The 14,791-nt window shown below is 44.7% G+C and overlaps 1 protein-coding gene across 3 annotated transcripts in view; it reads left to right on the top strand.

Moving 5' to 3' along the window:
* NRP2 (neuropilin 2) overlaps nucleotides 1-13,131 on the top strand; it is a 247,018-nt gene extending 233,887 nt beyond the window's left edge. For 2 of the 3 annotated variants that reach the window (XM_053366087.1, XM_053366078.1), the window contains 2 exons: nucleotides 4,999-5,067; nucleotides 11,691-13,131. In XM_053366087.1, the coding sequence (XP_053222062.1) occupies nucleotides 4,999-5,067; nucleotides 11,691-11,998 (377 nt within the window). In that variant the 3' untranslated portion in view covers nucleotides 11,999-13,131. The remainder of the gene's footprint in view (nucleotides 1-4,998; nucleotides 5,068-11,690) is intronic. The other variant, XM_053366095.1, reaches the window with a different exon arrangement.
* Nucleotides 13,132-14,791: the final 1,660 nt, after the last annotated feature.

The following is a 14,791-nucleotide window of genomic DNA, read 5'->3' as shown; positions in this document are numbered from 1 at the left end:
AAGAAATGTAAATTTTATGTGTTTTTAAGTGTGTGTTTTTTTGTTTTTTCTTTATTTTTTGAAAATGCCAATAAATATTTATATAAAAAAATAAAATAAAAAAATAAAATGCATGTTATAGAATAAGGTGCATTAAGAAATGCACACATAATGATGAAATGCTCGTGTAAAATGCGTTTTGTGACGAAAGATGCATTTTAGAGACTAGTTTTCTTGTGGGTGTTTTAAAAATTATGATTAATGTGAAAACAGGACAGGTAGACTTCATGCTAAATGGACACAGACTGGAGATAGACAGATCCACACACCCCCTTCTGAAATGACACTGACCATTTTTTACAAGTGACACTCTCTTCCTGACTTCCTCCTGCAGGAGATGAGTGTAGATTCCAAGAAATTTGCACTAATAATAATAATAATAATAATAATAATAATAATAATAATAATAATTTATACCCGGCCCATCTGGCTGGGCTTCCCCAGCCACTCTGGGCGGCTTCCAAAAAAAAATATTAAAATACTGTACTACATCAAACATTAAAAGCCTCCCTAAACAGGGCCGCCTTCAGATGTCTTCTAAAAGTCTGGTAGTTGTTGTTCTCTTTGACATCTGGTGGGAGGGCGTTCAACGGGGCGGGTGCCACTACCGAGAAGGCCCTCTGCCTGGTTCCCTGTAACTTGGCTTCTCGCAGTGAGGGAACCACCAGAAGGCCCTCGGTGCTGGACCTCAGTGTCCGGGTAGAACGATGGGGGTGGAGACGCTCCTTCAGATATACTGGACTGAGTCCATTTAGGGCTTTAAAGGTCAGCACCAACACTTTGAATTGTGCTCGGAAACGTATTGGGAGCCAATGTAGGTCTTTCAAGACCAGTATGTAGGTCTTTCAAGCAGAGCAGTACAAAAGTAGCAGCTGCCCTAGCCTGGAGGGCCGTTGCCTGGAGACGAGTTGTGATGTTACTGGTGCTGGCCATGCAGCAGGGTGAAATAATCTGTTTTGGGATACCCCACGAGTGGCAAGGGGGAGGAATTGGTGACTAAATACAGCAGCAAGACTTAGGAAAGCATTGGCCAAGCGTTTGGGCTGTGCTTCAGGTAGCATGATGCTTTTGGCTGGCACTGGCTGCATCCTTGAAAGCCCGGCTGCTACAGAGCTGCTGTATCCGTTCTATTTGCTCCAGCCGCTGGAACCGTTCCTTTTCCAGAGACATACTTAGCTGGTGCCTCTTCCGGCGGCAGAGCCTCTTACGTATTTCTGCACAGCAATTCATGTCTAGTTTTCCTTGTGGCAAGTACATCTGTAGTTTTAATAATTGCTTGTAATTCCTAAATGTTATATCACCACATTGCTTGCGAGGCAAATTGTTTGTGCAATGCTTGTCAGGCACATATTCATGGTTTCACTTCATTGGCCTTACAAATTGTCGGCTGATTGTTTGTTTTTTGTTTGTGTTTCGACTTGTGTGAGAGACACCGAACAGCAGAATACATTTTTTCCTAGAATGGTAGGAGTGGCTCCATTCGTGTTGCTTAGCCTAAGAGAGCATAGGGCAAAAAAAAATTCAGCGGTTCTGCTCTTTGTCTTCACTCTTGGAGACATTTGAGGTTCAGCAACGTGAGATGGAGTCATCTTTGGCTCTGTTGACACATCCAAATTCATCACCTGACGGCTTCAGTTAATAATAATAATAATAATTTATTATTTATACCCCGCCCATCTGGCTGAGTTTCCCCAGCCACTCTGGGCAGCTCCCAATCAAGTGTTAAGAACAATACAGCGTTAAATATTAAAAACATCCCTGAACAGGGCTGCCTTCAGATGTCTTTTAAAGATAGGATAGCTGCTTATTTCCTTCACATCTGAAGGGAGGGTGTTCCACAGGGTGGGCGCCACTACTGAGAAGGCCCTCTGTCTGGTTCCCTGTAACCTTACTTCTCGCAATGAGGGAACCGGCAGAAGGCCCTCGGCGCTGGATCTCAGTGTCCGGGCTGAACGATGGGGGTGGAGACGCTCCTTCAGGTATACAGGACCGAGGCCGTTTAGGGCTTTAAAGGTCAGCACCAACACTTTGAATCGTTCTCGGAAACGTACTGGGAGCCAATGCAGATCTCTCAGAACCAGTGTTATGTGGTCCTGGCGGCCACTTCCAGTCACCAGTCTAGCTGCCGCGTTCTGGATTAATTGCAGTTTCCGGGTCACCTTCAAAGGTAGCCCCACGTAGAGCGTGTTGCAGTAGTCCAAGCGGGAGATAACTAGAGCATGCACCACTCTGGCGAGACAGTCCGCGGGCAGGTAGGGTCTTAGCCTGCGTACCAGGTTCCTGCATGTGCGAAAGCCGTCACAAATTAGACATCACAGATAGATTCTTCTCTGCAGACAGTCCTCACATTTAGGACCAAGCTAGATATGGTGGTCTCAGTTGCTTATGCTTTCAAATGGATCTACGCCAGTCGTGTTGCAAGAGAGGGGAATGCTTTGAAAACAGTGAAAGGAGATCTGGGAAGGAATGCAGAGACTTCCCCTGGCTTCTGGCAAATGTCCCCCAAGGCTACTTCCTCTTGAGCACTTTCCCTTCCAATCCAACACTTAAGCAGCTGCAGGAAGTCAAACATTAGTCATCTCTCACCCCGAATCCCTTGCACTGTTAAAAATGAAACTGCCTTACCTTTCTCTTTCTACGTGAGCCAGGCCATTCTGCGTCGAAACAGCTAGAACTACTGCCCTTAGCTGTAAGCCATCAAGTGCCAAGAGAACAAGTGGTATACAGTGGTACCTTGGTTCTCAAACTTAATCCGTTCCGAAAGTCCATTCCAAAACCAAAGCGTTCCAAAACCAAGGCACGCTTTCCCATAGGAAGTAGTGCAAAATGGATTAATCCGTTCCAGACTTTTGAAAACAACCCCTAAAACAGCAATTTCACATGAATTTTACTATCTAACGAGACCATTGATCCATAAAATGAAAGCATAATCAATGTTCCATATTATAAAATAAATAAGATAGTTCAGTCATACCTCAGGTTACAGATGCTTCAGGTTGCGTTATTTTGGGTTGCAGACTGCCAAAACCCGAAAGTACCAGAACGGGTTACTTCCGGGTTTCGGTGGTCGCCATGTGCAGAAGCGCCAAATTGCAACCTGCGCATGCGCAGACGCGCCACTGCAGGTTGCGGACGCTGCGGGTTGCGAACGAACATCCCGCACAGATCACGTTCACAACCCAAGCATTCACTGTACAGTGGTACCTTGGGTTACAGACACTTCAACTTACAGTCGCTTCAGGTTACAGACTCCGCTAACCCAGAAATATTACCTCGGGTTAAGAACTTTGCTTCAGGATGAGAACAGAAATTGTGCGGTGGCGGCAGCAGCAGCAGGAGGCCCCATTAGCTAAAGTGGTACCTCAGGTTAAGAACAGTTTCAGGTTAAGAACGGACCTCCAGAACAAATTAAGTTCTTAACCCAAGGTACCACTGTACTGTTGATGATAAAAATTAACATTAATTTTTTTCCTCTTACCTTCACTGATGATAGTCATTGTTTGGATGGGGGGCTTTTATCCATTTCCACAGTCACAATCAATCAATCAATCAATCAATCAGTACTGTGCCGAACTGGGTTCCACACAGTCACAAAAACAAATTAACCCAAAAAGCCTCTAAAACACAAAATAAATAGCAAAAACAAAAGTGCCAAACTTAATCCGTTCCAGAAGTCCGTTTGACTTCTGAAATGTTCAAAATCCAAGGCACAGCTTCTAATTAGAATAGGCACCCCAGAAACAATAGCTGACAGCCGCATCGGACATTCAATTTCCAGGTTTTCGGCGTTTGGGAACCAAGGCGTTTGAGAACCAAGGTACTATTGTACATACATACGTGTGTGAAATTAGACTTTTTGAAAATGTGGGACAATGCACACAGAAACATAATATGGAACATGTTAACCGCAAAAGAACCATACATTGAAAACGTGCTGAAACTGAAATGTGCTGACGTTTTATATCCAAAACTTTTATTTGATTGTTATCCGAGAAGATGCCGTTTCCTGTTGTATACAGTTTTTTCTTTTTACCTTGACTTTTCCTTCTTTTCTTTTTCTTCTGTGTTTCTGTTGTAGAAGATTTTTTATGTCTGTATTTTAAACCAATAAATATTATTATAAAAGAAAGAAAAGAAAACATGCTGAAACTATATATTCTGATTTGTATACATGTTCTCACTCCCCCTTTTTTTAAAAATACCTTTTGAAAACAACTTTCCAAGGAGATGTACAATGAAATGCAGATTGTGATAGAGACCTAGCACCGTTCGCAATACTCTCTGGACCTATATTTTAACATGTTTCAAAGAACCTAAAGAAAAATCTCCCACACTAAAAGGCTCGGGTCACAGAAATAATTTTCATAAATACTGGATACCCATTTGTGGGGTCCTGCATCTCCTTAGTGTAGTCCGGCTTTTATATTAATACCTAGGTGATGATGATGACACACATCATTCCATAAATCACTTTGAATTCATTTGAAGCCCAGGTTGAAAGCGGGTCATTTGGGTCGTCGCATCTGCTGAGAAGCACGCCAGATGATGGCATGCAGAGTGTGCCAAATGGATGTTGTGTTAATGGTGACTAATGATGGTCATTGTTGAAAGTTACAAAGATAATACCTGTGTCAGTGGTTGCTAATGAATTATAGCCATTATGAAGACACTACTGACAATGTTTCAACAGCAATCAGAATTATCTAGTTCCACTCCTCCCCCCCTCCCTTTCATTTTCCCTAAAAGCAGATTATTTGGTAGAGATGAAAGAAGAGCTCCTATGATATACATATCTTCCATTGTATGCTCATGAATATTAGCGGAAGTTGGCCCTGGTTATGAATAGCCACACACACACACAAAAATGCTTTCTTGAGCTTGCATATCTTATGAAAAGTGTGTCATTGCTGGTTGGTGATGCAGACTTTTAGAGTAACAACAAAATATTTCTCATTCCAGTCGATTTCCCAGCTTTAGAGGATGACATTTCAATCAACGGGGAAGACTTTGGAGAAGACTCTGAAGACGGTGAGTATGAGATATTGTGGGTTGCATAACGCTTCAGGTTACAGGCGCTTCAGGTTACAGACTCCGCTAATCCAGAAATAGTACCTCGGGTTAAGAACTTTGCTTCAGGATGAGAACAGAAATTGCGTGGCGGCAGCGGGAGGCCCCATTAGCTAAAGTGGTGCTTCAGGTTAAGAACAGTTTCAGGTTAAGAACGAACCTCCAGAATGAATTAGGTTCTTAACCAGAGGTACCACTGTATTTTAAAAGCAATGTGCCTTATGCAGCTCCAGGAAAAGTACAGTGGTACCTTGGTTCTCAAACTTAATCCGTTCCGGAAGTCCGTTCCAAAACCAAAGCGTCCCAAAACCAAGGCGCGCTTTCCCATTGAAAGTAATGCAAAACGGATTAGCCTGTTCCAGACTTTTAAAAGCAACCCCTAAAACTGCAATTTAACGTGAATTTTACTATTTCACGAGAACATTGATCCATAAAATGAAAGCAATAATCAATGTACTGTACTATTTAAATAAATAAGACAGTATTGTAGATGATTAAAAAAAAAAATTCTTACCTGCACTGATGATCCATTTCCACAGTCACACAATCAATCAATCAATCAATCAATCAGTACTGTGCCGAACTGGGTTCCACACAGTCACAAAAACAAATTAACCAAAAAAGCCTCAAAAACCAAAACACAAAATAAATAGCAAAAACAAAAGCGCCAAACTTAATCCATTCCAGAAATCCATTTGACTTCTGAAATGTTCGAAAACCAAGGCGCAGCTTCTGATTGGTGCAGGTGCCCCGGAAAACCTTTGAAAACCGAAACACTTACTTCTGGGTTTTTGGCATTTGGGAACCAAGGCGTTTGAGAACCAAGGCACCACTGTATCTCAGAGATACAGTGGAATCTCAAGTTCTGGGTTAAATACGTTATATCAAAGTTGCTCAGCCACAAGTTGGAACCAATGAATACTAATCATGATGGCTACATAGTATTGACGTCCAACATGCCTCTGGACACCAGATACTAGAGCACAATAGCAGGAGAAGGCTCTTTCAAGCCCTGCTTCTAGGCTTCCTGTTAAGTTTCCAAGGGGTTGCTCGAGAGCAAGCAGGCAAATACTTCCCTGCTCGGCTGTGAAGCCTTGCTTTTGGTGCAAAATAAACTTTATCTGTCCAGAGCGCCACTCTCCCATGGCTGACTCATTCACTGGCAGAATCCGTGAGTGGGCGGGGCTTAAACTTTCCCCAGCAAAGTAATTTCTTGACACCCAGTCTGCGCCTCCCCTCTCGGCACGAAACCTTACTGCGCAAGGAGGGCGTGGGTAACGGAGGACCTCTCCCCTCCCCGCTTTGCCCAGGCAAGGTGTCCTGGCAACGCCTCACCTCCTCCGAGCCCTGCAGCTCCTCTCCACTGGAGGCGTGGTTACTCTTCCCCGCCGAGGAGGAGCTGCTTTCTATGATCTTTGGGGGCTCTCTGTAATCCATCTGGCTTTTCCTCTCTCCCTCCTGAACCGATGGCAGTTCCCTGACACTTCCCAAAGGTAGCTGACTGCCCAGTGGAATGAATAGGTAGGCTTTGGAATGAATTCATTGGCCAAAACCCCCCCACTCTTTAAGCTGAATAATCAACAGGATTCAACCCCACCCTAATGGGTGCCATCAGGGAATGGGCAGTTGGGCGTGGTTTGGGGGAAATAGCCTTGCAGACCACCCCTCCCAGCATCCCAGTACATTTCTGAGCGCAATTAAAAGTGTTGGTGCCTCGGGCCAGAATACCTGAAGGAGCATCTCCACCCCCATCGTTCAGCCCAGACTCTGAGGTCGAGCTCTGAGGGCCTTCTGGCAGTTCCCTCACTGCAAGATGTGAGCTTACAGGGAACCAGACAGAGGGCCTTCTTGGTGGTGGCACCCACCCTGTGGAAAGCCCTCCCATCAGATGTCAAGGAAATAAACAACTACAGTGGTACCTTGGTTTAAGAACAGCTTAGTTTATGAATTAAGAACGCTGCAAACCCAGAAGTAGGTGTTTTGGTCTGTGAACTTTGCCTTGGAAGCAGAACATGAGTGTGTTCCATTTGTAAATTGAGTCCCCCGCTGCTATGGGAAAGCACGCCTTGGTTTAAGAATGCTTTCTTCCGGACTTCCAGAACGGATTAAGTTCGTAAACCAAGACACCACTATATCTGACTTTTAGAAGACATCTGAAGGCAGCCCTGTTTAGGGAAGTTTTTAATGTTTTGTCGTGTTTTTAATACTCTGTTGGGAGCCGCCCAGAGTGGCTGGGGAAACCCAGCCAGATGGGCGGGACAGAAATAATATATTATTATTATTATTATTATTATTATTATTATTATTATTATTATTATTCTCAGATTGGCCCACAGGCCAGAGATCCCCTGCCGCTGCTTTAAAAGTATGAACAGTACATGTGGAGTATATGAAAATAATGTCAGAAGGCATTTCAGTCTGGAAGTAATTCCCGGGATGTCTGGGAGGGTAAGACTTGTGGGCTTGAGCAAAGGTCATTTAAATTAAAGGTCACACCATTAAAGAGGATTGAGCTGTAGTGAAAATCTTCAAATGTTACGAGGCTTCATTTCATGTTTAGAAATATTTGAGCTTTTCTTTTTTCTTTTCTTTTTTGCTTTCTGTACCCAGTTCACCATTTTTCATTCTGTGGAGTGGCCAGTTGTTTAAATGGAGAGTCAGGTCACACTCGACGTATTTATTTACTTAGCAGATTAATACCCTGCTTTCTGATGGAAGTTCCCAGAGCGGATCACAGCATTTATAAAATGCAATTGATACATTACAAACATACACTTGAAACGCAAAGCAAAGCCGGCTGAGGAGGAGGAGGAGGAGCGTGGTGTTGTCTTCGCCTGCCTCTCGCGAAATACCTTCCAATATAGAGCCAACTAGTGATAGATGGCTATTGGAATTTCCCACTGGATAGTCAATCACGATCTGTGCAGCTTTAGATAGGGACCTAAACTAGTTGCCTGGGAAAAGCCTCTGCTCCTTCTGGAGGGGAGGTGTTGTGAGCGGGAGCCGGCTCCCGCGTCACACAGGGGGCGTTCTGCCCCCTGCCCAGTCATCATCGCTGGCGCGGCACGCCTCCCAGCCGGTCACCCAATCGGGAGACACCGCGGGGGGCGTGGTCTAGCCGTTCAAATGCGGCCGCGCCAGCTCTCCCCTCCATTGCCCTGCCGATTTCTGCAAGTCACCCACCCACCACTCTTTTTAGTGCATAGTTTCTCGCTTGAACTTGCTATGGACCCATGGTTGGTAGGGGGGCCCGGTAGGAGTTTTTTTCAATTGGCAAATTGGCACCGGCCTCGTGGTTTTTTCCGCCTACCTCATAGCAATCGTCACAACTTTCTTGGTATCTGGTGGTTAGGCACTGGAATGTGTTGTTGGTGTATGGAAGGGCAAGGTGGGTATTCCGTTAAAGGAATCCGGCAGTCGTGGATCCTGTCCGATGCCCTGTGTGGCGGGGGGCCGTGGCACGACCCCCGGTGGTTAACCCCTCGTTAGACTCACTCCTCATCCTGAGTGGGTAGAGTCAAATTGCTCTTGTCCAATGCCTAAGCCAATACCTTCTCAAGTTGTGGCCTTTTCCTAGCCCATTAACCTTATATGCCGTGTCCACGTGTTTTTTATTATTCCCAAGCGGGGGACGGGTCCTCGAATCACAAAACAATCTGATTTGGTCTGACCACCCATATCACTGCTCTAAGGACCACTGGAACATGCCAAATTTTGATAACTACCGCCCCGGTTGGCCGAAGCATGTTTTGACTTCGTAAATCTGTACATCATAGGAACATAGCAAGCTGTTGCATACCAAGTCATCGCAATGGTCCATCTAGCTCACTGTTGTTGACACTGGCAGTTATCCCAGGCAAAAGACTTTTCCAGCAAATACTGGGGTACTTATCTTTTTAATGGCGGGGACTATATACTGAAGTAAGTTGCGTATGACAACCTAGCCCTCAGAGAATCCCAACAGTCAAGAACAGGCATAGGCAAACTCCGGCCCTCCAGAGGTTTGGGACTACAATTCTCATCACCCCTAGCTAACAGGACCAGTGGTCAGGGATGATGGGAATTGTAGTCCCAAACATATGGAGGGCCAGAGTTTGCCTATGCCTGGTCAAGAAGAAGAGAAACTTCAGAAAGGAAGGTTTTTTTCACAGGTGGAGAAACTTCCTCCATCCTGTTGGATAATGGCAGGTGCAGTTATCTAGATTCTAGGACAACATGGAGTATAGATAGTTACAAGGGACGCAGGTGATACTGTGGTCTAAACCCCTGAGCCTCTTGGGCTTGCCGTTCAGAAGGTCAGCGGTTCAAATCCCCACGACGGAGTGAGCTCCTGTTGCTCTGTTCCAGCTCCTGCCAACCTAGCAGTTCGAAAGCACGCCAGTGCAAGTAGATAAATAGGTACCACTGTGGTAGGAAAGTAAACAGTGTTTCCGTGCGCTCTGGCTTCCATCACGGTGTCCCGTTGCGTCAGAAGCAGTTTAGTCCTGCTGGCCACATGACCCGGAAAGCTGTCTGTGGACAAACGCCGGCTCCCTCAGCCTGAAAGCGAGATGAGCGCCACAACCCCATAGTCGCCTTTGATAGGACTTAACCATCCAGGCGTCCTTTACCTTTACCTTTTACCTTGATAGTTAATATTGAGGGTGCATTCTCCTCAGGGCCTTAATACATTGGAGTGCAGTAAACAAACTGGCTGCCACTGTGTGAGAAAAAGTTACTTCAAAAACCGTTACTTGAACTCTTCTGAATTCTCCCCCTCCCATTATTATTTTTGTGAGCACGTCAGAATTAACATCCTTCAGATGTAATACATCAAGAGGAACAGAAATCAGCTGGAGCATAAAGTGGGGACAAATTAGGCATAGAAATTTGGCAACCAACAGCTACAGTTTTGATTCGTTGTGGGGGGAATGCTATCTTGCACTCTTTTCATCGCACTGAGCCAGAACTGCGCAGGATTTCTTTGAAAAAAGCAGAGAGGAAAACATGGGCTGGGGAAATCGTAGAGAGAGATAATTTGGAGGTGTGGGTGACGCTGCCCCTACCAGAGCCAGACCTCCACAGACTGTACAAATTGGAAGCAAGAGTTGGGGCAGGGAGATATATATATATTTTCCACACAGAGATGGTGGTTCGCACCACACGAGCCCATCGCCTAAAGTGATCATGTGAGGACTAAGGCTGGGCGATATCTGGTTTTCAACATCGTGATATATATCACCAGCTGATATATCATGATGTCTGAAATAAGGATGGAACTAGGTAGAGGCACCGGTTGGCTTCACGGTTTTCCTCACATTGTGGTTTTCCGCACAGCACACACACACATATCATGATTCACAATATATTGCCAGGTCAAAAATTATGAAACTGATATCACGAGATGGACTTCATTTTTTAAATTTTTTAAAAATATATATTTTCCTCTTTAAACAATATTTTCGACAATACAATAACAAACAAACAAACTTTCTGCTCTGCCAAGCATATGACATCCCTTCAGCAGGTTTTCTGCTTTCAAGTCCTGTCTTGCAATTTAGCTCTTTAACTTCCATTGTCCGCATTGTAGGATTTATTTCAATCCTGCTAGGGTTTTCAAATTTTTGCAATTATTATTCAAATATACAATAAATTTACTCCAATCCCTTTGAAATTCTTGATCGCCCTGATCTCGAACCCTGAAGGTCAATCTGGCCAGTTCTGCAAAGTCCATCATGGACTTCAAACCAGTTTGGGACGATATATCGCCCAGCCCTTGTGAGGACCACGTTGCCCGTGAGCTAGCATATGGGGCACAAAGATAACTCCTTTTCTTTTTCTTTTTTTTAAATAACTTTTTTATTCAAAATTAAAACAAAACATATTATCCAGAAACATATCATCCTTATTCCCCCCATTTTTCCTCCCTCCCCCCTCCCACACAAAACCCACCCCCGACTTCCCTCAATTCCAGTCTTTGGTTTCTCTAAAAATGCTGTTTTCTGCATGTTACACAGTTGTATAAATCCTCAAACTATTTAGCTGATTATTATCAATAAAAAGTTTGTGAATGTTTATTCAAAACCAGCCAAGGAGTCCAGTTCGCTTTGTTGTGTCTTCAAATACTTTGTAAAGGGTTCCCATTCATCTTTAAAGTCACAGTTATCCTTGTCCTATAGCTTGTACGTCAGTTTTGCCAGTTCTGCATAGTCCATCAATTTTTCTAGCCATGATTCTTTAGTTGGGGTTTCTTCACTCTTCCATTCTTGTGCTACCAGAACTCTTGCGGCCGTTGTTGCATACATGAAGATGTTTTTCAGCTTTTTTGGCAGATCTTTCCCTACAATCCCTAACAAAAATGCTTCAGGTTTTTTAACAAATGTTAAATGGAACATTTTCTTCAATTCGTTGCATATCATTTCCCAATTTTTTAAAATTACATTACAATCCCACCATATATGATAAAATGTCCCTTCCTTTTCCTTACACTTCCAACATATATTTGAACTAGTTTTGTACATTTTCCCTAACTGCACTGGTTGGAGTTATCAAAGAATAAAGGAAGATAACTCCTTTTCTAATCGCCTGCTTCAATTATGTTTCAGACTACTTAGGCCTGGAGAAGAACAACAACACGCTGTTTTCAACAAACTCTCCGCTCACCCCAAAGATGGGCAAAGAGAAGAGCTGGCTGTACACACTGGACCCCATTCTGGTCACCATCATAGCCATGAGTTCCCTCGGTGTGCTCCTGGGGGCAATTTGCGCGGGGTTACTCCTGTACTGCACGTGTTCCTACGCCGGCCTGTCCTCTCGGAGCTCCACCACATTGGAGAACTACAACTTTGAGCTTTATGACGGCATCAAGCACAAGGTCAAAATGAACCACCAAAAGTGCTGCTCTGAGGCATGACTGATTGCACCAGAATCGCATTTGACATTTCATTCCAGCAAAAGTGGCTGGTGAAGATTACTTTTTATATGGGAGCTGAATGCCATAATCTTACACGAAGCCGGAGCTGGTATACGCAAGTGGGGAGGAGTCACGGACAGCCCTGCCGTTTCACAAAAGGAGGAGGAAACGAGGACGGTGTAAACTTTCTTTTTTCCAGGGGGAAGGATGACCGTCGGAGAGAACTCTACGGCTTATTGTTCTCACGATAAGAACCAGGTTGGGGCGGGCAAAGGAGCTGCCATGCTTATTGTTGTTATGTCTTATTCAAGTGAATCAAATCCAGAAGAGTCCAAACGTTTGGTTAGCATTTAGGAAGTGAGAAACAGAATGTTGAACGTTATTTCCCACTTCTTTTCCCTAGTTGAGAAAACTCCAGAGAGTTTCTCCCCGCCCTCCCCTCTCCCCACACCCCACACCCGGTTCCTCTTTCAGTGGCCAGGCTAATCTTTACAAATTACACACAACCACACATGCGAGCCTATCTCCCACCCACCCATCCCAATTCAGCTTATCGCCATTCAGAAAGGCTCCTTGATTTTAAGGGATTTGTTCTTTCCTGTCGGTAAGACGAGCCCAGCAAGCTGCAGTTTATAGACACACCACCCCGCTCCCCCCCCCCAAAAAAAGAAAGTATGTTGTTGCCTTTACCTTTTTCTGATCAGGAATTAGGCTTGCGGGTCAATGGGAGCAGCGGTGCTTTCTTCCCAGATTACAAAGCAAAAGAGAAAGGCAGCCTGAGGTGCGAAATTTGACAGAGGCGCCTCCTCAAGAGAGGCTGAAGAGCCTTAAAGTGATTTGCGAATAAGAGCCATTTATTAAATCCAGATCATGGATTGAAACAGCAGAGGCCTTCATCATAAGGGCTGTCTTTTACTTTTCTTTCTGTCCTCCCCCCCCCCCACCTGCACTTCCCTTTATAATCCCATTCCTTTTATTATAAGAAAATCGCAGCAAACAAAAGACACAATTATAAGATGCCCGGGAACTCAGGAGATGGCTTTTTATATGCTTTGAGAGGAGGACAGGCTGCTATATATATTTTTGTTAATGCTGTGACCACTCTTGTGGGGGAGGGGGGAGGAGTGGAGTTTAAGGGAGGGGGGAGGAACACAGCCCCGATGGAGAGTGGTTGCGGATACCTCCTTCCTCTTAACAGGCATCATTTAAGTTTCTTCATTTGCTAGGACTAAGGGCTTCATTCTGCAAAGACGTCTGGCCATTTGTCAGCGATAAAGGGAGTTGTAGTCCAACAACATCCCAACAGCGACAGATCCCCCCGCCTCTGAGTGGCGCTGTTTTGAGCACATGCACAGCTGGCATGGCCCTGGTGCTTTATGCCCAGCCGAGGCATCGCTTCTTTGCAGAGTTAGGCCTTTGGGTGGGAAGCAACCATTACGATCCTTTGCAGGGTATCGAGTCTCGTCTGATATTCCAGTGCGGTTGTCGGGGAAACAGAAAAAAAGGTCTGGACCAATCTGCTGCCACCTTCCTATCCCTTCAGAACAGTGCAACTTGCTCCCTAGTGATTTGCAAGGCAAATTGTTTGTTTTTGAAGGGTTTTGTGTTCGTACGTGTGTGTATCTTTTTTTAATCAAGTGCCTTAGACAAATATTTTCCCCTTTACTTAGAGGTGTGTGATGTATCAAAATACAAGGGAGGCACCCCCTCTTTCCCCTGTTCCTCTTCCTTTTCATCCTCACGATCATCATCATCATCGTCGTCCTTGGAACTCTACTGGGTAGAGTTTTGTCCTTTCAATTGGTCCAATATATTTCTAATGCTGTCACGCCTGAGGTGTGTCACAGACCAGTAAAAGAGAAGTTTACAAATGCTAAGTTTTGATCTCCAATGCCTTTTGTTTCAGCTTTTGTTTCAGCCATCTTCAAGTGACTGTTTTAGGAGAAATCCAAGTGGCTGCTATGTAGGAACGATCTCCAGACTCAGTGGGTGAGGATCTGCAGCAGAAATTTCAGAAATCTGCTGTGGGTTGACACCCAACAGTAAACACGCATGCCGAGATAACGTTGCTGGGATGCTGACGCAATAGCATGTTTTGTGACGTTGTGCCGGCACAGCTGTTGAGATGCAGTCTCCTAGGTACATAATGTCAGCAAGCATTGAGGCCCAGTTCACATGTTTCGCTTCTTTGGTGTGCACCCTGTCATGTGTGAACAGATAGCGAACAGGATTTGCTTGCTGCATAACATGTGAAATGCCCTCAGAGCAGCTTTGACACGTATGCTTATCTTGCAGAATGAACAGAGCTTTTGGCACGTGCGATGCTTCTTTACTTCAGTATACAAGTGGATGAGCAAAGCACTTGCCATATTTTTCGCTCTATAAGACGCACCTAGTTTTTGGAGGAGGAAAACAAGAAAAAAAATATTCTGAATCCCAGAAGCCAGAACAGCAAGAGGGATCGCTGCGCAGCGAAAGCAGCAATCCCTCTTGCTGTTCTGGCTTCTGGGATAGCTGTGCAGCCTGCATTCGCTCCATAACACACACACACATTTCCCCTTACTTTTTAGGAGGGAAAAAGTGAGTCTTATAGAGCAAAAAATACGGTATTCTCTGGGACGTGCCAACGCCACAATCCAGAACAGAGTTGGGTTTCCTTGAACTCAAATGTTCCCAGTGCATTTAATTCTGTGGCAGACCCTGGGCCTTAAAACTGTGCTTTTTCATACCGTGCCCTAGGGAACCGCCGGGATTCCCTGGAAACTTTGCAGGAGTTATTTTTATACATCAGTA

Source organism: Podarcis raffonei, chromosome 1, assembly GCF_027172205.1.
Source record: "Podarcis raffonei isolate rPodRaf1 chromosome 1, rPodRaf1.pri, whole genome shotgun sequence".
NCBI lineage: Eukaryota > Metazoa > Chordata > Lepidosauria > Squamata > Lacertidae > Podarcis > Podarcis raffonei.
The sequence above is the reverse complement of the archived record's forward strand: the minus strand, read 5'-3'. Positions and strand labels throughout refer to the sequence as shown.